Source organism: Pan troglodytes, chromosome 9 (genome assembly GCF_028858775.2).
Source record: "Pan troglodytes isolate AG18354 chromosome 9, NHGRI_mPanTro3-v2.0_pri, whole genome shotgun sequence".
Lineage (NCBI taxonomy): Eukaryota > Metazoa > Chordata > Mammalia > Primates > Hominidae > Pan > Pan troglodytes.
The window spans coordinates 79,107,314-79,132,478 of NC_072407.2; the positions used below are offsets into that span (position 1 = coordinate 79,107,314).

Below are 25,165 nucleotides of genomic sequence, written 5' to 3' on the forward strand. Positions count from 1 at the left end.
GGGGCTGGCAGTGGGGCTGAGGAGCACTGGACATCTGCATCTCCCAGGCTTGGCAGTGAGCCTCAGCACTTGGTAGCTTTGGAGCTGGCCTCAGGTTACTCATCAGCAAAATGAGGACAATCGGAGTAGCTGTCTCTCGAGGAGTGGTGAGGATAGGACCAGATGCTGCACTCAACATGCCTTGTGCAGCATCGTGCTTGGCCAAAGGTGGCTGTGCCTACCAGCATTATGATAATTAATATCATAGAACATACAGGTACTCCTGTGCAAGACAGAGTTTTTCCTCATCCTCTGAGGCCATCAGAGGGAGCAGTGCCCTTGGGCAAGGCTGAGACTCTGGTAGGTGTCTTGCTCTTGAGTCTGCAGAACGGGGGTGTGACCTCTCAAAGCCACTCCAGGGTGGGCATCCCTGGGGCCTAGCCCCAATGGTCCTGCAGGGTAGGAGCAGCTGCCTGCTGTAGGGCCCCTGGGGCCTTGGCAGAGGCCATGGTTGCGGCGTGTGGATGTGGGTATTCGAGGGGCACCTGAGCCAGGAGGGCTTTCGAGAGCCACCCGTTGGCTCATTTCAGTTCTACGCCTCAAGGCCCAGAGAGGGCTGGGGCCTGGTTTGTGCTCTGGGTGTAGGGCCAGTCCTCACTCTCCAGCTTCCAGGCTCCCACCCCCTTCTCTGAGCTCAGAACAAGGTCCCCCTGCCTTAGAGCCCACCCCCCCACTAGATGAGGGCTCAGTCAGGGGCTGAAGGGGCACATGGGCATTCTGTAGGGCTGCCCCCCACCTCCCACCTTGCCCTGCAATTGCCTGTTTATCTTTCACCTCCCCCGTGAGGTGAGCTCCCCACAGGCAGAATTGGCCCAACGTATATGTCCCTGCTGAGCCCACTAGGGACCTGAAGTAGAGAAGGCTCAGGAGAGTTTTGGGAACAGAGCTCCTTTCCAAATTATTGGACTCAGCTACCACCCAGCAGCCCCATGGTCGGCCTTGCTGCCCCAGACCTCCCAGGGCCTTGTGGTGCTGGGCCTGACTCCGGTCTCCCCAGGAGAGGCCATCTGTCTGGCCGTTTGTAGGTGGGAGCCTATATGTCCTGCCCTGGGCTTGGGCCCAAGTGGTTCCTGGTGCAGCTCCACCTCTCACCAGTGAAGAACAGGCCCAGGACTGCAGGCAGGAGGCCTGTCATTGAGGCCTGTGTTTATCTGTGGGCCAAAGGTTCCTATTGCAGGGAGTTGGGGCACCTGGCCTGGCTGGTCTGGGAGGCTGCCAGGGCCAGGAGGCTGATCTCCTACAGCAGCTTGGGTCCCAGGGAGGCCAGGGCGGGTCTGGGCGCTCCTGGCTAATTGCACTTTGCCTCCTGTGCTGCTGTGGTACTATGGGTCCCGGAAGGAGGCTCGGGGCCCTGCGGAGCTCATTACTGCGCCTTCCGTCCCTCGTCCCTGTTGACTGGGCTCTGTTTGTTGTCACCCCTCACTTTCTGGGCCTGTTGCCCTGCAGGGCCTCCTTGTTTTCTCCATGGAAGGGCAGTGGGGGGGCTGCCGAGCCTGAGCTGCACCCTTGCCCTCCCCACCTCACACTTGGGGATTCTGAGCCTCAGACACACTGAGCATCACATCCTCGACACATACGCCCCCAACACACACGCCCCCACAGCAAGCCACCCTTACCCCTCACAGGATTCGAAGCCAGCCTGACCTGGATTTGATTCTGGCCGGGTCTCCTGCTAGCTGTTTTTGTCCTCAGTGTAAATTGACCTTTCCAGTGCCCAGGGTCGTGGAGGATTAAAGGGGCCGGAGGAAGGCAAACCCTTGCCTTTCGCGCTCTCTGCACTTGTTACTTTCCCTCCCCAGCCCCCTCTTAGATGGCCCACCTGTTTCTCTGTTCTGTCAGACATCTCTTGGCCTCCTGCCCTGCTCCTATGGGATCCCTGATGGGGGCATTTTAGCTTCCCCGACTTGATGGTACATTCCCTGAGGGCAGGGCAGTGGACTTCAGGTGACCAGGTTTTAGGAACTTGAAATCAGGTTGCGACAGTTTGGCTGAACATTTGCCATTGGTCCTGGCCTGGCCTAAGCCAAGGTCTGCTGTGAGCTCACCTCTCTGGAGCCTGGAGCAGCCACAGGGGCAGACCTGATGCCTGCTCTGAGCCACAGAGCCGGGCCTGGGCCCAGGAGGAGTCAGGCAGCTCCTGGCCAAAAAAAAGCATGGAAGTGACCAGAGTCCCAGTCGAATGCCTGGGTGTCTCTAGGAGGGAGTGTTGGGGTGAGCAACCCTGGGTGGGGCCTGGGAGGGGCCAGTGGAGGCATTTAAAAATGCCTCCCACAGGCAGGCACGGTGGCTCACGCCTGTAATCCGAGCACTTTGGGAGGCTGAGGCGGGCGGATCATGAGGTCAGGAGATCAAGACCACCCTGGCTAACATGGTGAAACCCCATCTCTACTAAAAATACAAAAAATTAGCCAGGCGTGGTGGTGGGCGCCTGTAGTCCCAGCTACTTGGGAGGCTGAGGCAGGAGAATGGCATGAACCTGGGAGGTGGAGCTTGCAGTGAGCCAAGATCATGCCACTGCACTCCAGCCTGGGCTACAGAGCGAGACTCCATCTCAAAAAAAAAAATTAAAAAGTGCCTCCCACTCTGTCCCTGACCCGGTTATATTAGCAGTTCCTGCTCTTTAGTTATCAAGCAGTTCCCTTAGTGCACATGGATGGAGCACCAGCTATGCCCTGAGAACCATAGTAGGTACTGGGGACGAAAGGCTTGAAAAAGTACAAGGATGTACAAAGTCACTTAAGGTTTTCATTCATCAGACACAATCAGTGTTAAGGGTTTCCTGTGTTTCCTTCTAGTTTTTTTTCCACTTGGTGTTAAAGAGGATTTTGCTTGTTTTGGTTTTTTTTTGAGTTGGAGTTTCGCTCTTGTCACCCAGGCTAGAGTGCAATGGTGCGATCACGGCTCACCGTAACCTCCACCTCCCGGGTTCAAGTGATTTTCCTGCCTCAGCCTCCTGAGTAGCTGGGATTACAGGCGCCCGTCACCATACCCAGCTAATTTTTGTATTTTTAGTAGAGATGGGGTTTCACCACGTTGGCCAGGCTGGTCTCAAACTCTTGACCTCAGGTGATCCACCTGCCTCGGCCTCCCAAGGTGCTGGGATTACAGGCGTGAGCCACTGTGCCCAGCTTTGTTTTGTTTTTTTATATGCATTTTTGCAATTACATCTGCAAGTTTAGAGCTTGCTTTTCTCCTCTGTATTCATTGCTACATCCAGCCTTGGGTGGGTCCTCCCAAGGTGTCCGATGGCTGAGCAGAGGTCTGTGGACATCAGTGGGCCCAGTCCCCAGCTGCAGCCTCCTGCATCCTGCCTGCTCCCTTGCCCACAAGCCTCAGTCCACCCCCTCTGCCTCCTCCCCTCCCTCTTCCATTCCTTTTCCCCCCAGGCCTTCCCTTGGCTCCCACCACTCGTCCCTCCTGCCCAGTCTGTGAGACTCAAGCTCCCGTCACAACTGCCCCCCACCTTTGGCCTCCAGAAGGTCGGTGCCCCTCTGCTCAGACCCTCCCCAGGGGTCTTGTGCCCCTGAATCCTCATCAGTAGAAGCTGATCACGCCCCCCTCACCCCATCCCTCAGGATCCAGAAATAGGGGATCCTCCTTCCCCAGTGCTGCCCGGACCACAGCGTCCCCATACAAGCACTTGGCTCATTCACTGGACTCCCACCCTTAGCCCACTGTGTTGCTGTCTCCACCAGCCAGCTGCCCTGGCCAGTCACCTGGGCACAAAGGGCTTGGTTCCTGCCATTTCCCAGCCCATTCTACCCCAAGAACTGCTGTGTCCCAGGCTTTACTGTGTCCATGTGGCTAACGTCCTGCCCTCTCGCTTTGCCCTTTTACCCTTGTCTTAGTTCTCCATCTCCTTTCCATCAGCCTTCACCTTCAGCCGCCTCAGTCACCTGCTGCCATGCCACAGCCCGAGCCCGGAACTGCTCTCCCTGGAGGTCTTCAGCCAAAGGCCCAGTCTCTCTGACCTCACCTTCCAGCCATCTTGCTCACTTCATTTTGGCCCTGGCCAGTACCTGTGTACTGTCTCCCCACCTGCCCACCTTCCTCTTGGCCTTGGGCTTGTGCCCCGTGGTCCATCACATCACCTGTCCCTTGTCAGTGTCATTCACTCATTCATCCGTTCATTCATTCATTCATTCGATCATTCGTTCATTCATTCAACAAGCATTTCTGAGGCCTCTGTGTGGCAGGCCCCGTTCTGGTTGCTGGCCTAGAGTAATGACAAGACACACTTCCTACCCTCTCAGGACTGTGTGTCACAGGCAAAAACTGAGCAACTCAACAAATAAAAAGCAGAATGTGGTGCTGGGAAGGTTAGAAACAGCTCCCCCATGTGGAGGAAAGGGAAGCCTCCCATGGTAGTTCCTTAGCCAAGTTGTTCCCCTCTCCCCTGCCCCTCCAGCTACAAAGCAAAAGGTTCTGTGAGGATCAGGCAGTTTGACATCTAGCTGTATGGTTCTCTCAAATACCCTTGGGGGAATTTCTGCCAATGACCCCCAGAACTGACCCCAGGGCTTGCAGTGTGGTTTTAACAGGACCGGGTATTCTGTCTCCCTTGGTGCCCCTCTGCTGTTCAGGTAGCCCAGGATCCCACTGATTGATTAGCCACCATCTCACAATTGACCGTGCTTGTGGTCCACTAGACCCTTCAGATTGTTTTCCGTTGTGACACCTTGGCCTTGACTCTGTCCTCTTTTCTGTGTGTGGCGTGTTGTGGCGACGGCCGCTCCCCAACTCCCATCCCCACTCTCTCCCCAACTCCGGCTCCACTCACACTCCAGTTCTTTCATTTCCCCAGTATAAAGGCTGAGCTTCTGGTTCCGCCCCGGGCCCTGGGGATATAAACATTTGCCAGATTCTTCCTCGGCCCCAAGTCTCCTGGGAGAAACTGAGGATTAATTCAGGTGGAGTAAGTGGTGGGATTTGGGTAGAAGTGAAGCCTCGTCCTGTTGTGGCCATGGTGCAGGGCTGCGGCACAGCCAGCCGTCAGTGTCATCCGGGTCAGTAATGCTCAAGGCGCAGTCCCTGGCCCAGCAGCATGTCGCCTGGGAGGTGGTTAGGAATGCAGATTCTCAGGCCCACAGAGCCCTGATAAACCAGGAGTTCTGGGAGGGGGTCCAGCAATCTGTGTGTTAAGTCCTGAGGGTGAGTCTGATGCTCACTCAAGTCTTGAGAACCACGGGTCTGGGTGAGAGATATGGTAGCTGGGCTGAGATCCTGTCAGTGGGACTGGAGGGGAAGGGTCCCGGGGTGTTTGGGAAGCAGAATCGACAGGCTTTGGTGATTGGGTGTGGAGGAGTGAGAGGGAGGCGGGCGTCAGGGGTAGCTCCAAGGTTTGGCTTAGGTGACTTCAGATCTCCAATCACCAAGCCCTCTCTGGTCCTGGCTTCTCCACCTGCTCCTGCGGGTCTTGCATCTTCTCCTGTGTACCTCCAGTGAGGAGTGGTCCCCACCACCCTCCCCATCAGTGCACTTACGAAGTGCTCTCATCTTCACAAACAAGCCAGCACCCAGCCCAGCCCTGGTAGTCAGGGCGGTTGCCACAGCAATTGACATCAGCGACCTGGTCCCCAAGGAGCCTGCCACCTTCCGCCTGCCTGCAGGGCCTGCATTATCGCTTCTGCGGGGACTGGAATGGAGGCAGATGGGGACTCCCACCCCTGACACACACCCCATTTTGAGAACTGGGTGGGGCTGGGAAGAGCCAGTGGCAAAGGGAGGGGAAGAGGGAAGGGCAGAAAGTAGGTGGGGCCCCCCTTTGGTGGCCTCTTCACTCCACGGCCCCAGGCTCCAGCCCACTTGGATCCTTGGCGTTGGTGGCAGCAGCACTTGGGCCATGGCGGAGGACAGGCCACAGCAGCCGCAGCTGGACATGCCGCTGGTCCTGGACCAGGGCCTGACCAGGCAGATGCGGCTACGCGTGGAGAGCCTGAAGCAGCGCGGGGAGAAGCACCAGGATGGGGAGAAGCTGCTGCAGCCAGCGGAGTCTGTGTACCGCCTCAACTTCACCCAGCAGCAGCAGCTGCAGTTCGAGCGCTGGAATGTCGTGCTGGACAAGCCGGGCAAGGTCACCATCACAGGCACCTCGCAGAACTGGACGCCTGACCTCACCAACCTCATGACACGCCAGCTGCTGGACCCCACTGCCATCTTCTGGCGCAAGGAGGACTCGGATGCCATGGATTGGAATGAGGCCGACGCCCTGGAGTTTGGGGAGCGCCTGTCAGACCTGGCCAAGATCCGCAAGGTCATGTACTTCCTCATCACCTTTGGCGAGGGTGTGGAGCCCGCCAACCTCAAGGCCTCCGTGGTTTTTAACCAGCTCTGACAGCAGCTGCCAGCTGCTGCTCTCCTCTAGCCCACCTGTGCTCTCCCCTGCCCCTGCCACTTTCCCCCCTGTATTTTTGGGGCCATTATTCTCGCTGCTCAGCCTGTCCTCTGCTTGCCCAGAGGCCCCCTGAGTCCCACACCTTTCCTCCTCTGCTTCTCCCTGGGGCCAGCACTCCAGCTCACAGGAAGAAGATTCTGAGGCTCCATAGCCTAGAAGCTGGACTGGCTGCTGCATTGCTATAGACGATAGAGGCCTACTCGGGGCCAGTGTGCATGGACAGTGAGGCCAGGGCCATCTGCCTTCTCTCTGCTTCATTGTGGGAGAGAGAGACTGAGAAAGACCAAGAGAGACACAGAGACAGAGATTGAAAAACCCAGCATCCACTTCCTCCAGAGTCAGGGAGACAGAGATGATGGGGCGTCTCCACGGGGAGTCCAGCAAGCCGGCATTCACTGCTCCCTGGCCTTGGTGCCCTTTGCTGGAGCCTGTGTCTGGGCTGCTGGTCCCATAACGCGTTGACAACCCTCAGGATATGGGGCAGGGTTGCTGCAGGGGCGGATTTGGGCAGTGGAGAGTGGCTGGCACCCTGGAGGCTGTGTAGGCCCAGCTGTGGCTCTTCTGGGCCTGACTTCAGGGTGGAGAAGTGAAGGGGGAGGTTACACAGAGATCTGTCTCTACGCACACATATCCATGAGACAGAGTGTGCTGTATTCATATGGATGTATTCTAGAGGTCTATTCCTACCCTAGGAACAAGTGCAGTTTTAGATTATCTGTTGATCATTGCTGCTGGTTCAAGGATGGCTCTTAACAGGGGCCTGGTCCGGATGACCTTGGCCTGGGGGCTTCCTGAGCTAGGAGACTGCAGTTCAGATAGTGAAACAGGGAGTGGATTAGTAAAGGGGGTTCCCTTTGCCTTGAGGGAAGTTGGAGCTGGAGAGAGTGGATTCTCCAGGGCCTCAGGTATCCCCTGCTGGGGAGTCAGGCTCTTTTGAGCTTGCAGGTCAGGGAAGGCAAGTGCTTCGTCCTGACATGGCATCTGTTGGCATTTCTTGGGCTTCTTCAGTGCCGCTGAGGGGGGCAGGGCGAAGGCGTGGTGGGCAGTTACGACGGCTGATAGTCCCAAGTGGGCTGCAGGCGGCAGTGGTGTGACAGCAGAATGCTAACCTCTGGGGTCATTGGATGCAACTCACTCACCAAACAGATGGGGAAACTGAGGCACAATCTTCATCAGATTCAGTTCTGACTCTTAGTCTCATTCCCTTTCACATTGCGCAGTCCCAGAGAGCCCCCCCTTTTGGGGGAGTGCCTGACCTGCACCTAACATCAGCCAAGTACAGCTAAGCCACTGTCCCCAGCACCCTGACTTAAGGCCAGCCCTGTGTTTTGTCTTCAGCCAGTCAGGGATGTGTCCAAGACATTTCCCCTCATGAAGCAAAGCTGTCAAGGAACTTGCGGCTCTGGAACAGATGCACTGAGGGCCAGAGGGTCAGGGCCATCCCCTGTGGCTGGGGCTGCCGGGAGGGTGAGCCCCACCTCGGAGGTGTGCAGGCTGGAGCAGCATGCTGGAGCTGAGATTCTGTGGGTGAGAGAGTGGGAGAGTGGCTGTGGGCTGAGCACTGGTCCTTTCTGACTCATAGCTCTGGGGCCCATTCGGGACAGGCTTGAAGAAGTCCCGGCCATTGCCTGCCCTGCTGAGCACGAGGGGAGGCCAGACCCGTGTGCAGTGGCCCTGCCCTTCTGCCTCTTTGCTTGAGCTCTCCCTGCAGCTCTGGGGACCCTCTTAGTCCCGACTGCCTGTCTCCCCAGCCCATCTGTCCCGGGGCCTGAGTCCCTCTGCTGTGCCCGCTGCAGGTCCCCAATAAAGCCTGTGCCCTGGCCTCGGTGGTGTGCAGTGTCTCGCCATCAGCCCCCATCCCTTTCACAATCCCTCACGGCCCCGAGCACTTGCTCCCTGGCCACTTCCCACACTCCCCCAGCCCTTGCCACCTTCCAAGGAGGAGGCCTGGAATAATCAGGGGCTTCACCGAATCTCCTGAGGCTGGCCAGGAGCCTCCGGCCCTGACTGTTTCTCTGGTAGCCCCAGAGCTGCCTCCGTGTTGGGTGTGCAGAGAGCTGTGCTGAGGGAGGTGCCATCTGGGCGCCACCGAGGGCTTGGGGTAGGAAGGCACCAAACCAGGTGCAATCTCGAGTCTCCCTGCCTTGCAGGGCCGCTGGGCAGGGGGTGGATGGAAGGGCAGAGTTTGAGGGGTGGGGTGAGGTCCGGCCTGTGCCCAGGTTTAGTCTGGCTTCTGTCACGGATGTGCTGTGTGTCCTCAGGCAGCTCCCAACCCCCTCCCAGCCTCAGGCCTTCCAGAGTGAACCGCTTGGTTCTGTGAAGGTCCTTCCAGCCCCACCCTCCGGGAATTGTCAAACCTGTGCTGGGCTAGACTGACATGGGCAAGATGTAGCCCCAAGGCCACGTGACTTCAGTGCCTCACTTGATCCTTCCTCACAGCTCTGTTCCCTCATCACCACTCTGAAGCGCACTCATTTTTGGACAGGGACAACTGAGGCCCAGAGGAGGCGGCCTCCTGCCCAGGTCACAGAGGGCGTGGAGGGGCTGGAAGCAGGTGTGGGTGGGCCAGGCTCTTGGCCTGTGGACCTTTGGCCCCATGACACTGGTCCCTGGGATGGACCGGGGAGATGGGCCCCACCCACCTGAGAACCCAGGCTCGGGTTGGGCTGGCTTCTTTCCTGGAGACCAAGTCAAGCCCTGCCTTGGGGGTCTCACCAGTGGTTTTGTTTTGGAATGGGCCCTGCTTCAAAATCCAACCCCACCACTCTCCTGGGTCACACAGCCCCTTTCATGCCCGCCTCAGAGTAGCTGCTGCCCCCTGGTTTCCCTTTCACACACCCCTCACAGCATGCGCAGAACCCTTCCCCAGCCCCACACCCAGCCCCCACCCCCGGTCTCTCAGGGGTCTCTGCCTCCCTGACACCCCCTCCCCAAGCTTGCCTTCCAGCCACTCCTGGAGTTGCCCGAGACAGAGGAATCCAGCCTCCCACCCCCAGGACAGCAGTAGAAGCCTGGCTCTATCCCCAGAGTGCAGGAATGGCAAATGACCCATTTTCCCTGGAAACCACAGGGAAAGAAACCTGCCTTTCCCTGAGCTCTGTGCCCAGAGAGGCAGCTAATGTGGTGAGCGACCTAGCCAGCCCCGCCCTGCCAGCTGGATGGCCTTGGGCAGCCTCTGAGCTTGTTCCTCATCTGTGAGTTGGGGCCAGCAATGGCACCTCTCTCGAGGCTGTTGTGAGGGTGAAATGGGCGAGTGTCCACCAAGTGCTCGAGCTTCCCGGAGCCTGCACACAGTCACCCTCCCTCCCTGAGTTTGCCCATGGTTACTGCCCCATCACCATAGACACACGGTCTCCCCTCTCAGTTATCCCGGGGGTGGGGGTACAGGAGAACCTGTGGAGAGCTGAAGTGAGTTGCCTGAGGCATCCTAGGCCAGTGCCGATGGCAGCAGGCGCAGGGCGGAGGGGTGGGCAGGAACCCGGCCTGGCTCTGTGGTCCGAGAGAGTGGCCATGGGGGAGTGTCCTCCTCCGTCACCATCGCCACCTCAGAGCGGCCCAGCAGAGACCATTAGCCTTCACATGATTGCTGGGGAGCTGGAGGCCCGGGGGAAGGGGGACTCCCCCAAGGCTGGGGGTCCCTGCCCGGTCTCAGCCGCCCCATGAACAGGACCTGCCGTGGCCACTCTGTGGTGCGTCGACACCCTGGTCTCCGGTGGAGAGCAGCAGGGCTCTGCTCTCCCAAGAAGGCAGGGGGTGCCCACCACTTTCCTGGCCTCCAGCAGTCATGGCATCTGAAACGGGGAGTTTGAGAGTCTTGGAATCAGAAGCTGAGAGTTGAGGAATCTCAGATACTCAGGACCAGGGACCCACTAGTTTTGAGGACTCACAAAGGCCCGTGGCTTACCTTACCCAGCTTGGGTTATACAGGAAACCTCCCTGTAGCCCCCATTCCACAGCCCTGGCGGCGTGGCTCAGAAATGCTCCGCACTGGCCCTCTGGGGTCCCAGGCAGAAATGTGAAAAGCTCCCTGCCTGTGCCCCACATCTGCACACACCACCTCCACACACGCACACACTTGCAGGCAGATCCTGAGCAGCTTCCCTCCCTGGGCTGCCAACCCCCGCCTTCTCCACTCTGTCGCACAGCTGGGCAGAGAGTCCTGTCTGCCACTACGCGGGGAAGATTTAAGAGCAGCCACTTGGGTCTAGGTGGGAGTCTCCAGGGACAATCCAGGAGCCAGGGATGCTGTGGTGCACCCATGGGTGGGACCCTGAGGTTTCTGGGCCCATTCTGCTGTGGGTGGCCGTTGGTGGATCACATCCCAGGGGGTTATGAGGGAGGCGGCAGATCCTGCCAGTCCTTGCCTTGCTGCCAGGTCAGCCCAAGTCAGTAAAGCCTCGTAAGCATGCAGTAGGTGATGGGGAGCTTCTCCTTTCTCCTCTTGGGAAGGAGGTTGACCAGGTCATCTCAGTTCCCTCCCAGCCCTGAGGTTTTCAGACTGTTGTGTGAAGGCACACATGTGTACACCAACACAGATGACCCCTCATGTGTGCACAGCTCTCTACAGTTTATGAAAGAGCTCCAAGGCTGTCTCCTTTAGTTCTCATAACAGCCCTGGAGGTAGTGTAGGTAGATGAGGAGACTGAGACTCAGAGGTGGCCCCGTTGAAAGTGAAGTCACTGCCATGCACCGCAGTGGGTAATGTGGTATTAAGTAGTGTGTACAGGTCACCAGCCGGTCAAGGCTGCCCTGTGACCAGTGTGGGGGATTTTCCTCCCAGGAAGACTCCAGCCAGCTTTGGAGCTGGGCCAGGCCCTGTGCTGGGTGCTGGAGATCTGAGAATGAGTCAGACTTGGCCCCTGTCCCCAAGGAGCTCCTCCCAGTGGGCAGGGAAAAGAGAGCCATGCTGGGGTGCCAGGAGAAGGGGCTGCCTGACTGTTGGGGGGGTGCTCAGCGGAAGGTGCCTCAAAGCTGCTGCTCAGCTGGCCCCTAAGAGACAAGGGAAGGAGGCAGAGGGAGCCGCATGTGCGTGGGGGAGGTGGCTTGAAGTGGCATGGGTGTTTGGTGGTTGTGGTAGACGGGACCCGAAGGAGGGAGTGTTTGAGGGATGAGGCTGAGAGCATGGACTACTGGGCCAGGTGGCTGGTGTCCGTGGTGATGGGGAATTTCTACTGTAGACAGGGAGAGGGTAGCGAGCACAGCCTGATGGACTCCTCGCACCCATCCCTTCACTTTGACACTTGCCAGCCTATGGCTAGTCTTATTTCCTCTACACACCCCTGCACTTTGCCCAGACAGCAGCTCATTTCATCTGTAAATATTTCCAGATGCATCTCTGAAAGATAAGGACTCAAAAAAAAAAAAAAACCATAATACCAACTTATAAAATAATCCCTTAATATCATCAAATATCCAGTAATTGTTCTAATTTCTAATTTGTGCTATAAATATGCATAGGTTTTATGGTTTGTTTGAATGAGATCCAAGCAGAAGTCCATAATTGCAATTGGTTGATTGCTCTTTCATCTCTTATTTTTTCCTAGTAAATTATCTATCAAAGAAATGGGGCCGTTTGTCCTGTGGGGTTTCCCATGGTGTGGGTTTTGTTGACTGTGTCTTTTTGGTGGTGTTTGACATGTTCTCTGTCCCCTGCGTTTCTGTAACCTGGGACTTAGCTCTAGAAGCTCATACAGTTTAGGAACAATTTTTTTCTTTCTTTGTCACAGCTGCATCATGGAAGATGTTGTGTACTTCATTCGGGGGCACATCATGGCTAGTTATCTTTCTTTTTTGTGATGTTAGAAACCATCAGTGACCACTGCCTAAATTCATTCATTCTTCAGTGATTGTAAAATGCTGGTGGTCTGATATCATCAGTCCTTTCTCATTTATGAGCAGGAAGTCTCTTCCAGTTCAAGACTTCCCTCCATCTACTATTTGGTTACCATCTGGTACAGTTTGTCTACAGAGACAGGATAAATTTCCTGTAATTTTCCAGTTTCAAAAAAAAATGAGTTGATTCCCTACCCACCTCCGATAGTGACTAATTGTTTTTGTAAGTATCATTCTGATCTCATGAATTGGAACATATTTGATGTGTTTTAATCCATTGCTGTTTTTGCCCTTATTGATGCTCAAATTAGCCCATCTTTGGCCATCAGGAACCTCTTCAGGTTGGTTCCTGAATCCTTTGACATGGCCCCGGGAGTCTGTGCTGGCTTCCCTGGTTTCCGGCGTGGCGTGGGAGGGTTTTTGGTGTGTGAGTGCATCTATTTAGACAGTCTCCCTCCTGCTCAGCATCCTGGCTGACAGCAGAGCAGCTGAGGGGTGAGACGGCTGGCTTGGGGCCCACCCCGTGCCAGGTGCAGGGGCGGTGAAGCAGGAGGGGAAGTGGAGGCCCTTGGGGATCCCAGACTCTGGGTCTCCAGGCCCTGGAGCCTCATTAGCAGCTTCTTGAGCCACAGAGGGCTCAGAGCCAAGCCTCGAGTTTGACTAATGATCCTCCCGAGGTCCTAGCAGCCTGCGAGGGCTGCCCTTCCTCCCAGCCATGGAGTCCAGAGCATTCAGAACAGGGCAGGAGCAGAAGGAGGGGGTGAAGGTGATGGGCCAGGCCTGTGTTCTCAGCTTAGGACTCCCTGTCACTCTGTGCGCTTGGGCAGATCTTGTTTCTTTCTGGACCTCAGTCTTCCCATTTGTGCAGTGGGAATGGTAACCCTCACCTTGTATGGAACCGCTCTTTTTTTTTTTTTGAGACAGAGTCTTGCTCTGTTGCCCAGCTCACTGCAACCTCCGCCTCCCGGGTTCAAGCGATTCTCATGAGTCAGCCTCCTGAATGGCTAGGATTACAGGCACGCACCACCACGCCCAGCTAATTTTTGTATTCTTTTTTAGTAGAGACAGAGTTTTACCATGTTGGCCAGGCTGGTATCGAACTGGCCTCAAGTGATCCACCTGCCTTGGCCTCCCATGAGACGTGTTTTTGATACAGCTGTCTGTCCTGAAAGCAAAGTGGGGAGAGAGTGCCAGGAATCAGGGCATTTTTACTTAGAAAGGGCACAGAGTTGACAGAAAAGTGGGGGTGAGGAGGTGGGGGAAAGGAACAGCCAGTGTTGAGCCCTTGCTGGGTTCCAGACAGTGGCCAGGTTGGGAAGTCCTGGGTTTGAACCCTGCCTCCCTCACTTGAGCCTGTGGGCAGCCTTCTGCCAGCACCTTCCGGTAGTATCGCCTCAAAAGCCTGTCCTGAGGCTCAGGGGTGCTAGTGTGAGCAGCCTGGCCCTGTGCCTGGCACCCAGCAGGGCTCCATTAGGGCAGTAGTACCTCTCGCTGCAGTTAGCATTTTCATTTTCTTGGTCTCACATGTCCCATTAGGGAGCATTTCCCTTTGCCAACATCCCTTTTGATGGTAAGAGTTTTGTTTGTTGATGCAAACAAAAGTGTCCTTAATGAGCATGCAGTGGGGAGCAGCTTTTGGCTGAAGTCTGTACACTCAGGTGAGTGCCGGCCTCCTGGTATGCCTCTGGTTCCTCCACCTGGGTGCCCCCCATACCTGGAGTGGTTTTCTTCTAGAAAGAGCTGCTTATGGTCCTAATGGGGCTCAGCTCCACTTGGTCCCGTGCCCAGCAGGGCCAGGGGTCATTCACCCTGACTTGACAGGGTGAGGGGTTTTCCCTTCTCTGCCCAGATTGTGGCTATTGTCCTCATCTGCTTGGGGGACGCCTGTAGCAGCACTGCGGATGCTGCTGAGTAGGGTCTGGCACTCCCTTCTGGTATAGCCCCGCCTGCACCCTGTGTAGCCTCAGCACTTTGCCTGGATGCCTCCTTCTCTCCCCAGACTGGGAGCCTTTTGAGGGAAGGGACCATGTGATTCACCTGGTTGTCAGTGTCCAGCTTGGGACTGGTTGCAGAGTGGTCCACAGTGCCAAGGAGCTCATTTTTCAGAGGCAGACAGATCTGGGTTTGAATCCTGGCTTCAAACCAAGGTTGGTCTGCCTCCAAAGCATGTGTGTATTTTCTAGCTGGGTGACCCTGGACGAGTTATGTGCCCTCTCTGGGCCACAGTATTGTCATCTGTGAAGTAGGGCTGGATAATAGTCATCTACTCAGAGGTTATTGTGATAATTAAATGGAGATAAGTCATGGTAGTCACAGGCATTTCCCAGATGCGTCATAAGTAATAAAATCAATGTCTCAGTGTCCCCAGTCAATGTCTCTGAATTCATTCATTCAGTCAATGCATGTTTACTAAACATACTCTCTGGGTCAGGCCCTGGGCTAGGTGCTGGGTGCATAGCAGTGACCGAGACCTATATGGCCCTGCCCCCAGAGAACTGACATTCCAGTGTAACATCAGAGCTCAAAGTCACAGAGTTACTTAATTATAACTTGGTAAAGGTAAGTATCTCAGATGAGAGCTGCCAAGGGCCATGAGACTGAGATAGGGGTCCTGGCCTAATCTGAATAGTCAGGGAGGCTTCCTGGAGAAAGAGGATGGACACTAAAGGACAAATGGAAGTCTACTGAGTAATGAGGAGAAGGAAGAACCTGGAGCAGGGAGCAGGGGTGGGGGCTGCTGTGGGGGAGGCAGAGAAATGAGGCTGGGGGAGTGCATTGAGAGTTTGGGTCTTATTTTCTAGGGAAGTGACAGGACTGGGTTGGTCTATGTGGGGCGAGAGTAGATGTAGCTGCAGACACTGCTACAGTTGTCCCTGGGCGAGGAGATGGGGGATTGGGCCAGGGTGGTGCCAGTAGGATGGAGAGGAGGAGATGGATTTCAGGAGAATGGAGGCGCTCAGATTGGGCTGACTGGATGGAGGGAGGGAAAGCGAAGCAGCCAGTGGGGCTGCCAGCCTTGGGGTGGGCTGGATGGGTGGATGGTGGCGCTGGTCACTAGGCAGGAGCTGGTGGTAGATGTGGACGGAAGTCTCGGGGAAGGTTGCAGGGAGGCATGAGAAAGAGGAAAGCTCACACACTCTGAGAACAACAGCTGGAAGGAGGCCGAGGGAGCCTCCAAGCCTCGCAGAGATGGGAACCTGAGCCTGGAGATGGGGAGGATTCATCCGGGTCTCACGAAGGCTTGTGGCAGAGTTGGAATCCGAACCCAGTATTCCTTTACATTCCGATTTGCTGGAAGCACACGCCCCCGTTTCCTCAGGAAGCCGGACATCCCCTCACTGTGTTCCCCCATCCTATTCCCCCTCCCCCTACCCAGGTCATCCCAGACTGGAAGGAGCAGGAATGGGACCCCGAAAAGCCCAACGCCTACGCGGGCATCTTCCACTTCCACTTCTGGCGCTTCGGGGAATGGGTGGACGTGGTCATCGATGACCGGCTGCCCACAGTCAACAACCAGCTCATCTACTGCCACTCCAACTCCCGCAATGAGTTTTGGTGCGCCCTAGTGGAGAAGGCCTATGCCAAGTAGGTGCCAGCAGCAGGCAGGTGGGTGGGAGGCCCAGACGGGGGTGGCACCGGATGGGCTCCTCGTGGTGTTCCGTTAGCCAGGGCTTTAGGCACAGAGAAGTGAGGGGCTGGTGCAGGCACGCGGCAGGCTCAACCGCCAGGCCTGAGAGCATAGTCAGCTGAGCCTGTGCTGGGTGGGGTGGAGGCCTGGGCCCTGTGAGGAGAGGAATGTTGGTTACTCCCATTTTAGGGGGAGAAGACTGAGGCCCAGGCAACATCCTGTAGGTAGATGGGGGCAGAGGCAGCACTCACATTTAGGACCGTTCTCGAAGGTTCATGCTGCCATGCCCTGCCTGGGGCCTTGGTTGGGGAAGTGGTAACTGAGCTGGGGCCTGGTTGTGCAGGGTGGGCCACGTGCCTGCCTTCCCCGCCTGCTGGGCCTCCCTCTTGTCCACCGTCTGCCTCTGCCTGGCTGACTGTCCATTCTGTCTTTGCTGACCCCTCCTTCTGCTCCGTGCCTTCTGCTTCTGTGTCCCCAGTGCCCAGCACAGAGCCCAGCATAGAATGGGCACAAGCAAAGTTTTGCTGAGCTGTGGGGAACCCTGGGGAAGAGTGACTCGCCCAGGCCGTTGCAGGGCAGGGATACGCCTAGGCCAGGAGGGAGGAGGGAGGAGGGGCAGTGGGGTCAGAGGCCAGCCTCGCCAGCTCTAGGTGAGCCACTCTCTGGTTCCTCCTGCTAGGCCCATTTGTCAATCTTGCTGAAAAAATGTGTGTGTAGGGGCAGGAGCAAGGAGAGAGAGAGATAGAAAACAAGAGAAAGGGGGAGAGAGGAAAAGGAAAGACAAAAACTCCCAACATCAAAAACCCAAGAAAACACATTGGCAGGTTCCACTTTCAATCCTAAGAAAGGAAAGCCAGCCCCCTGGTGGCCACTGAGTCTCCACCACCTGGATGCAGGCTTGTCTTCCCCACTCCACAGGAGTCGACCCAGTGGCCTTGGTTGTTTTTTGTTTTTTGAAAAAACACAGTTTCATTGTGGTAAAATAGACAAAACATAATGCTTCTCATTTTAACCATGTGGAAACATACAATTCAGTGGCATTCATTATGATCACAGTGCTATGGGCCATCACCACTATCTATCCCCAGAACCTTCTCATCATTCCCAGCAGGAGGTCTATACCCATCCGACAGTAACTCCTTCCCCTCCCCCTGACCACTGTTGGCACTTTGGAAAAGAGTTGCTTTTTTTTTTTTTTGGACAGCTGATTTTTTAAGATTGAGCCACTAAGGCTTAGGGGAATTTAAGCCTTATATGTTGGCCCGAGTGTTAAGAACTGGGTTCCAGTGTTGGCTCCGCCGTGGCCTGCTGTGTGACTGTAACAGGTTGTTTGACCCCTCTGAGTTTCCAAAACCTCCCCTATGAGGTAAAGGATGCAGCCTGGCTGGGGAGCATGAGCTGGGAAGTCTTTCCACATTGCTTCCCAGACTGGCAGGCTGTTACCAGGCCCTGGATGGAGGCAACACAGCAGACGCACTGGTGGACTTCACGGGTGGTGTTTCTGAGCCCATCGACCTGACCGAGGGTGACTTTGCCAACGATGAGACTAAGAGGAACCAGCTCTTTGAGCGCATGTTAAAGGTGCACAGCCGGGGCGGCCTCATCAGTGCCTCCATCAAGGTGAGAGCACAGCAGTCCCCAGAGGCAGCCCCTCCCCTTCACCCTCGCTGACTGAGATGGGAGACAACTGTGACATCCCACGCTCAGGTCAGCTCCTACGTATTCACACCCTCAGCCTCATGGGGGAGGGGAGAAGTTGGAAGGTGCAACCCCCTGCCCAGACCCTCTAGGCTGTGAAAAGCCTTTCCCACACTGTTCAACCAAAACTTCTTTTCTGATCCTCTTGGGTTATGAACGTCTGTGCATCTGAGGGTGGTCCTGATTTCATTACTTGCTCATGTTTTGGATGAGAAAGCTGAGGCCCAGTGAAAGCAAAGTTCGAACCCAACTTTAGCAGACCCTGTGGTGTGCTGATAAACTGCCTCTAGCAAAGTAAAAAGCCCTGGTTTGTAGCATTTGCTAATTACTGTGGTGTAAATACTCCCACCATGGCTGATTTCCAACTACCCACATTTAACAACCAGCTATTAACAATATTCCTGGCCGGGCATGGTGGCACATGCCTGTAATCCCAGCTACTCGGGAGGCTGAGGCAGGAGAATTGCTTGAACCCGGGAGGCAGAAATTGTGGTGAGCCAAGATCGCGCCATTGCACTCCAGCCTGGGCAACAAGAGCAAAACTCCATCCAAAAAAAAAACAAAAAACAAAACAATGTTCCTGAATATTTAACAATTCCTGGAATATTTAACAATTTAAATATTCCCGAATATTTAACAACAGCTGAGCCAGTGCACGTGGGCCCCAGCATTCCCCTGGGCTGACCCACTATGGGCACCTTCCTTTACTGAGACTGCTGCCCATGGGGGTTTTAAAGGTCTGTGAACACAGCACTGCCCCATGACTGCAATTCCCATCCCATCCTGTAGGTCCCGTGCAGCCTCCTGGCCCTCCAGCACCTGAGTCCCTGGTCTGGGTTCCAGTGTGGCCCTGCCTCTCTGAGCAACTGTGTCCTTCCACAGGCAGTGACAGCGGCTGACATGGAGGCCCGCCTGGCGTGCGGCCTGGTAAAGGGCCACGCATACGCCGTCACTGATGTGCGCAAGGTGCGCCTGGGCCACGGCCTACTGGCCTTCTTCAAGTCAGAGAAGTTGGACATGATCCGCCTGCGCAACCCCTGGGGCGAGCGGGAGTGGAACGGGCCCTGGAGTGACACGTGAGGCCTGGGGATGGGGGTGCAGGCACAGGGCATGAGGGCTTGGACAAGGACGGGTGGGCTTCTTGGAGGAGTTGGCACTGGGGCTGGGCCTTGAAGGATCTGGGGGAGGATGACACTAGGAACGAAGAAGGGAGAATTACTTTGGAGTGGGTGTATGGGGTGATGGATTGAGCACAAGAAAGGCCTGGGGCTGGAGGCCATCGGGGGTGTAGAGACCAGCTTGGTGAGTGGGTGAGGGAGGGGAGCAGGGAGGGAGGCCACAGCCCTGAGCAAATGGGGGACTCCTCTGTGCTTGGCTTATGGCCCTGGTGAGGCCAGGATGGGAGTGGAGCCCAGGTGCTAAGTGAAGGAGCCCTCTTCACTGGGGGTCGCACCCCCCTTCCCCCCAGTCTGCAGCTTTACTTTCAGACCTCCCAGCCCCTGTCATGGTGGCAGCTCACGGTCCCTTGTGGGAGGAGGCAGGCAGGGCTTCCTGGAGAGGGGCTGGGCATGGCCTCAGTGCCCCTGGCCACACCGTGCCACTGGAGGCCTGGTGCAAGACTGCCCCTCGTGCCTCCTCGCCTTTGCCAGACAGATTCTGGTGGGCCTGCCTCTTAGACAGCTCCCTTTCTCCTCCCCGGCCCTGACACCCCAGCTCGGAGGAGTGGCAGAAAGTGAGCAAGAGTGAGCGGGAGAAGATGGGTGTGACCGTGCAGGACGACGGTGAGTTCTGGTGAGTGTGTGTGTGCCCTGGGCGTCCGGGGCTGAGGGGGCTTCCCACGGGCCTGGCGGGGAGCACCAGGTGGGGAGTCAGGAGCCAGGCCTCTCCTGCATGCCCCATCATCAATTTGCTGTGTGGCCTTGGACAAGTCACACCATCTCAGAGCCTGTTTCCTCCTCTGTAAAATTAGTTGGGCAGTACCAGGCCCTTTCATCCCCACAGTCCCCTCTGCCGAACTGAGGGGTCCTGGAGCCGCTGTGGCACCCAGACCGAGCCTTTGGCATGCAGGTCAGGGAGCCGTCTAAGAGGTGGGCCCACCAGGATCTCCCTGGCAAGGGTAAGGAGGCATGAAGCACAGTCCAGCACCAGCAGTATGGTGTGGCCAGGGGCACTGGGGCTATGCCCAGCCCCTCTCCAGGAAGCCCTGCCCTCAGCCTGTCTCCAGGGGCCCTCTGGCAGCCTGATTTCTGAAATTAGGTAGCAGAGGCTCCCAGAGGAACTAGCTTCTAAGCTGAGACTTGAGGTACAGAGTAGGCCTTGGTGGGCAAGGAAGGGGACGTGGCTCAGAGGTGAGAGAACACAGCTGTGTTTGAGAAGGGAGCTAAGCAGGTACATGGGTGAGCTGGGAAGATGACAGCAGCTCAGCTTAAAGAGCCCAGTAATTGGCTGGGTACAGTGGCTCATGTCTATAATCCCAGCACCTCGGGAGGTCAAGGTAGAAGGATTGCTTGAGTCCAGGAGTTTGAGACCAGCCTGGGCAGCATAGTGGGACCCCATCTCTACAAAAATGAAAAATTAGCTGGGTGTGATGATGTACCCCTGTAGTCTCAGCTACTCCAGAGGCTGAGGGGGGAGGATTGCTTGAGCCCAGGAGGTTGAGTTTATAGTGAGCCGTGATTGCACCACTGCACTCCATCCTGGGCTAAAGAGCAAGACCCTGTTTCAAAAACAAAAAGAAAAACCCCACTAGTAATAAAAGTTCATCCTGCCTTCATCCAGCCTGCATGAGTCCTGAATGTGGGCTAGGCTCAGTGTCACCCTTCAGCAGAACCTGATATGGAAACTCAGTCCCTTCCTGGAGGGGTATTGGCATCCTGTGTGTGCTGGATTCTGTCAGGGCCCCCAGGCAGACTGGGGGCAGATGGCAGTGGTCCTGGCACCCAATGATGAACCCTTCTGCAGGTGTCAGGTCAGCTGCTGCAGGAGGCCACCCAGGCCACTTTGCCAGTCTTGCTCAGGAGTCAGCAGATAAAAACACGGCAGAGCTCCTTGCCTTTAGAAAGAGTTTCTTCCAAAGGCCTTTCTCTTACATGTTCACGGTTAATTCACTGCCCCCTGCCTCCACCAGCTCCCTGGAGGCGTTCACAGTGTGCAGTGACCATAGCAACACCCTGGCCACCGCAGCACGCTCACCATGGGGTTCCCACCATCCACTTACTCAGGCCTCTCAACAGCCATGGAAGATCCTGGATGCAGATGTGCTTTATAAACTGTACAGGGCAGCAGACAGTAGTTATTAACACCATTCACAATAGTAACAGCCAGCGTTTGCCAGTGCGTGCTCTGTCAGCCGAAAGTTGCACTGCCTGCTTTGATTGCATTACCTAATTCCTTCACTAGCTCTGAGATGGGCACCTGCTGTTAGATTCAGCCTCATTTTACAGGCGAGGAAACAGGTCAAAAGAGAGGTTAAGGGTCCGTGCAATGCCATGCCTGTGCCCTTGTGTGGGCTTAGCTCCCCTCTCAAAGCCAGCTGTGTTCTCTCACCTCTGGGCCATATGGGCATATTAGGTTGTTGGGCTGGGGGGCCAAGAGCCTGGGGAGGTGTGGGGGAAGTACCCTGCTCAGCCCCTCCCCACATCCAGGATGACCTTCGAGGACCTGTGCCGGTACTTCACGGACATCATCAAGTGCCGCGTGATCAACACATCCCACCTGAGCATCCACAAGACGTGGGAGGAGGCCCGGCTGCATGGCGCCTGGACGCTGCATGAGGACCCGCGACAGAACCGCGGTGGCGGCTGCATCAACCACAAGGACACCTTCTTCCAGAACCCACAGGTGGGCGTTCTCAGGAACCCCCACCCTGCCCTGTAGCAGCTGCAGGGTGCCTTGCCACTGTCCTGCCAGGGACTCCTGCATGACCTTGGGTAATCCCTGTCCTTCCTTGGGCCTCAGCAAACCTGTCTGTACGGTGGGGGTTAGATGGGCACATCTGTCCCATCTGGGGGTCATGAAGCCCCCAGCCTCACAATCTAACCTGCAGATGGTAAAAATGAGAAAACCGCGGCTCTGAGGGACATTTGGGTGTCTTGTTCTGAGCTACAGGGACACTTAGAGGCTGAGCCAGGGACTCAGCCCCTTGTTTCCACAACAGCACAATTCTGTCCCTTCTGGGAACTTGGCCGGACTGGGCTTCCCCACGGGGCCTCTCCCCACAGCCTCCTCCGTCCGACCCGTGGCGCTGCTTAGCCCTGGTGCTTGGTGTGCCTCTGTTGAGCACCACCTGTGTGCCAGGCTCTGCGCAGAGTGGCCACCCTGGCATTGAGTTTCCCCAGCCTTCATGCAGGGTAGCCATTGCAGGCATTGGTAGGCCCACCTCACAGCAGAGGGACCAAGGCGCAGAGAGGTGCTGTGACTGGTCCAGGCTCTGGAGTCTGAGCTTCCGGGAGCCAGCCAGCCCATGCCGGGTGTGGTCTCATTGCAGTGTCTCTCTCTCTCCTTGGCCACACCTGCAGTACATCTTCGAAGTCAAGAAGCCAGAAGATGAAGTCCTGATCTGCATCCAGCAGCGGCCAAAGCGGTCTACGCGCCGGGAGGGCAAGGGTGAGAACCTGGCCATTGGCTTTGACATCTACAAGGTGAGGCCAGCCGGGTCCCCTGCCGTGGGTGGGGAGAGGGAGGGAGCCGGAGTTTGGACTGCCCACGCCTGAGGAAGAACGCTCTAGAACACCTTGGTCACTGCCGCTGCCCTGGCTGCCGTGGCAGACATTGTGAGGATGCCGTGGCATGGACCCCGCTTGAATATTCACAGAGGGCCCAGCCTGCCCAGCCTTGGCTTCTATGGGAGCTCTCAGCCTGATTTCTTTCTGCCTAAGACCCACAGGCCTGGGATGTTTGGTGGATGAGGAAGGGGAAGATTACTGGTGGTTGGGGCCAGGCCCTGGGAGGCTCTGGGCATCTACTGGGCCCCCACTGCTCCTCCCTCAGGCCTCAGGGCCCCTTGCAGCCCCTTAGCCTTCCTGCATTGGAGGCCTTGCTGGGCACCAGGAGGAGGCATCCTTGAGCATAGCCAGGTGGGGTCACCTATGGCCTTCCACGTGTTGTGATGCCCAGTGTGTGGTGACAATCAGCATGGCGGGACCCCATGTGCCTGTCAGACCTTGAGAACGGAATGAAGCCACCGGGCCCTGCAGAGGCTGGGTACATGCTGAGTCCTTGGCATCTGATGTGCCTGGCCACGCCGTGGCACTTTGTTTATACTCTTGTGCTGGTACATTCATTGCATGCTAGTGTCTTGTGACTTTGCCATGTGACGATCTTCACTAGTGTGACCAGAACACTTTTTTCAGGATTGTCAGGCAGGTCCTGGCAGCTGGTGATGGCATTTCGTGGACAGGTGCTGTGACCTCTGCAGATCCTGATACTTGGTTGTGCTGTTGGAGTCAGAAACCCCACTGACATTGTTACCAGGGGGATTCCTATTGCCCTCTATTTTTTTTGTTTGTTTATTTTACAGAGGGTCTTGCTCTGTAACCCAGACCAGAGTGCAGTGGTGCTGTCATAGCTCATTACAGTCTCAAACTCCTGGACTCAAACGATCCTCCCACCTCAGTCTCCCTAGTAGTTGGGACTATAGGTGAACACCACAATGCCTGGCTAATTTTTAAGTTTTTTGTAGAGCTGGGGTCTCGCTTTGTTGCCCATGCTGACCTTGAACGTCCAGCTTCAAGTGTTCCTCCCACCTTGGCCTCCCAAAGCGCTGGGATTACAGGCACGAGCCACTGCGCCCAGCCTCCTTTAATAGTTTTTATTGAGATGTAATTCACAGAGCATGCAATTCGGCCATGTAAAGTATACAATCTAATGACTTTTGTGTGATCAGAGTTTATGCAACCATCACCACAATCAACTGTAGAACATTTTCATCTCCCCAAAAGAAACCCACTCCCTTTAACCACCACCACCCACTCCCATTGACCTCTTCCCTTCAGCCCTGGGCAAACACGAATCCGCTTCTGTTACTATAGATTTGCCTGTTCCGGACATTTCATATAAAGGGATTCCATCGTCCCTTCCATGGTGGTGAGGGGGAGACGGGGTGGGCCAGGGTGTTGTAGGGTGTGTCTCCGCGTGGCCCAGCCCCTCCCGCCTCCTGCAGGTGGAGGAGAACCGCCAGTACCGCATGCACAGCCTGCAGCACAAGGCCGCCAGCTCCATCTACATCAACTCACGCAGCGTCTTCCTGCGCACCGACCAGCCCGAGGGCCGCTATGTCATCATCCCCACAACCTTCGAGCCAGGCCACACTGGCGAGTTCCTGCTCCGAGTCTTCACTGATGTGCCCTCCAACTGCCGGTACTTGGGGGCTGGCTTGAGGCCAGTGTGGGTGGGAGTGACATTCACACTGGGCCAACCAGGAACCTGCAGCCTCAGAGATGCTCAGTGTCTCTGGGCCTCCAGCCACTCTGGGCTGATACCAGTGCCCATCTCCTTCCCTTCTCTTCCCTTGTTCCCCTGTCCCAGCATCCCTGGCCATGACTAGGAACAGCTTCTTGTATGTGCACTGCACTCTACAGTTGACAAAGAAGCTTTCACTCATCTTGATCTTCCTGCATCCCTGAGTGGGAGGCCTGACTCCCGCACTTTACCAGTGAGATTCAGGGGCCGAGGTTAGAAGGGTTGTCTGAGGTCATGCAGCCAGCGGTGGAGACGGGCTGGGCCACCCAGCCTGCCTGGTTCCAGGGTTGGGTCTTGTCACCACAATTTCCTGTCCCATGGGGGTGGCTCTGGGCTCCAGTGGACTGCTGAAGCTCTCTCAGTCCTTGCTGGGGCATAGACCCTGTGCGTCCCGCACTGCCCTCCACTGTGATACACAGCCCAGGCTCGGTGTCCCCTGAAGGACAGGTGAGCTCTGCCCACATGCCAGAGCCAGGAGGCAGCTTGTGGCATGTGGAGTCAGACGGCTCAGGGTCCTGCCGGCCCAGGCTCCCCAGCTTTCCAGCTGTTTGGGCAAGCCCTTCACCTGGGTGAGCCTGCTGCTTCCTCAGCTGTGACATGGGCACTATAATAGCCTTTGCGGGGCTTTGCAGGGATTAGGAATCACCCATAACGCCAGCAGAGGGCTTGGCACACAGCAGGTGCTCAGTAAGGTGCCTTTCCCCTGGGGAAGGATGGGGTACCCTTGATAGGGATAGAGAAGGCAGGAAGCCCATAGGGCTTGGAGCTGGGGACTGCCCATGGGGATTTGCTCAGGACTAAATGAAATCAAGTTTGGGCTAAATACTGCTTCTCTTCCCTTCCCACTTCCTGAACCCCCTCTTCACCCCTGTCTTCCTGGCCCTTCTCCATCACTCCCCTCTCCCCTGCCACCCCATATCAGGGAGCTGCGCCTGGATGAGCCCCCACACACCTGCTGGAGCTCCCTCTGTGGCTACCCCCAGCTGGTGACCCAGGTACATGTCCTGGGAGCTGCTGGCCTCAAGGACTCCCCAACAGGTGAGCTCTCCCAGGGAGAGTCCCCCGGCCCTCCTGCCAGTTGTCCCATGGCCTCTCTCCACCAGCACGGATACCAG

General features: G+C 56.4%; 2 protein-coding genes across 2 annotated transcripts in view; both read left to right on the forward strand.

The window, feature by feature from the left end:
* The window catches only part of CAPN5 (calpain 5), a 55,747-nt gene that overhangs the window by 27,663 nt on the left and 2,919 nt on the right, over nt 1-25,165 (forward strand). The window contains exons 4-11 of the mRNA XM_016921676.4: nt 15,642-15,850; nt 17,321-17,513; nt 18,474-18,667; nt 19,305-19,382; nt 21,236-21,431; nt 22,109-22,231; nt 23,752-23,948; nt 24,973-25,088. Coding sequence (XP_016777165.1) covers nt 15,642-15,850; nt 17,321-17,513; nt 18,474-18,667; nt 19,305-19,382; nt 21,236-21,431; nt 22,109-22,231; nt 23,752-23,948; nt 24,973-25,088 — 1,306 coding nt within the window. The remainder of the gene's footprint in view (nt 1-15,641; nt 15,851-17,320; nt 17,514-18,473; nt 18,668-19,304; nt 19,383-21,235; nt 21,432-22,108; nt 22,232-23,751; nt 23,949-24,972; nt 25,089-25,165) is intronic.
* Nucleotides 5,395-6,458, forward strand: OMP (olfactory marker protein). The gene has a single exon (XM_063783266.1). The coding sequence runs from the start codon at nt 5,690-5,692 to the stop codon at nt 6,371-6,373; it is 684 nt and encodes a 227-aa protein (XP_063639336.1). The 5' UTR covers nt 5,395-5,689; the 3' UTR covers nt 6,374-6,458.

Coding starts and splice junctions, on each gene's coding strand:
- OMP (XM_063783266.1), top strand. CDS start 5,690: ATGGGGACTCCCACCCCTGACACACACCCCATTTTGAGAACTGGGTGG.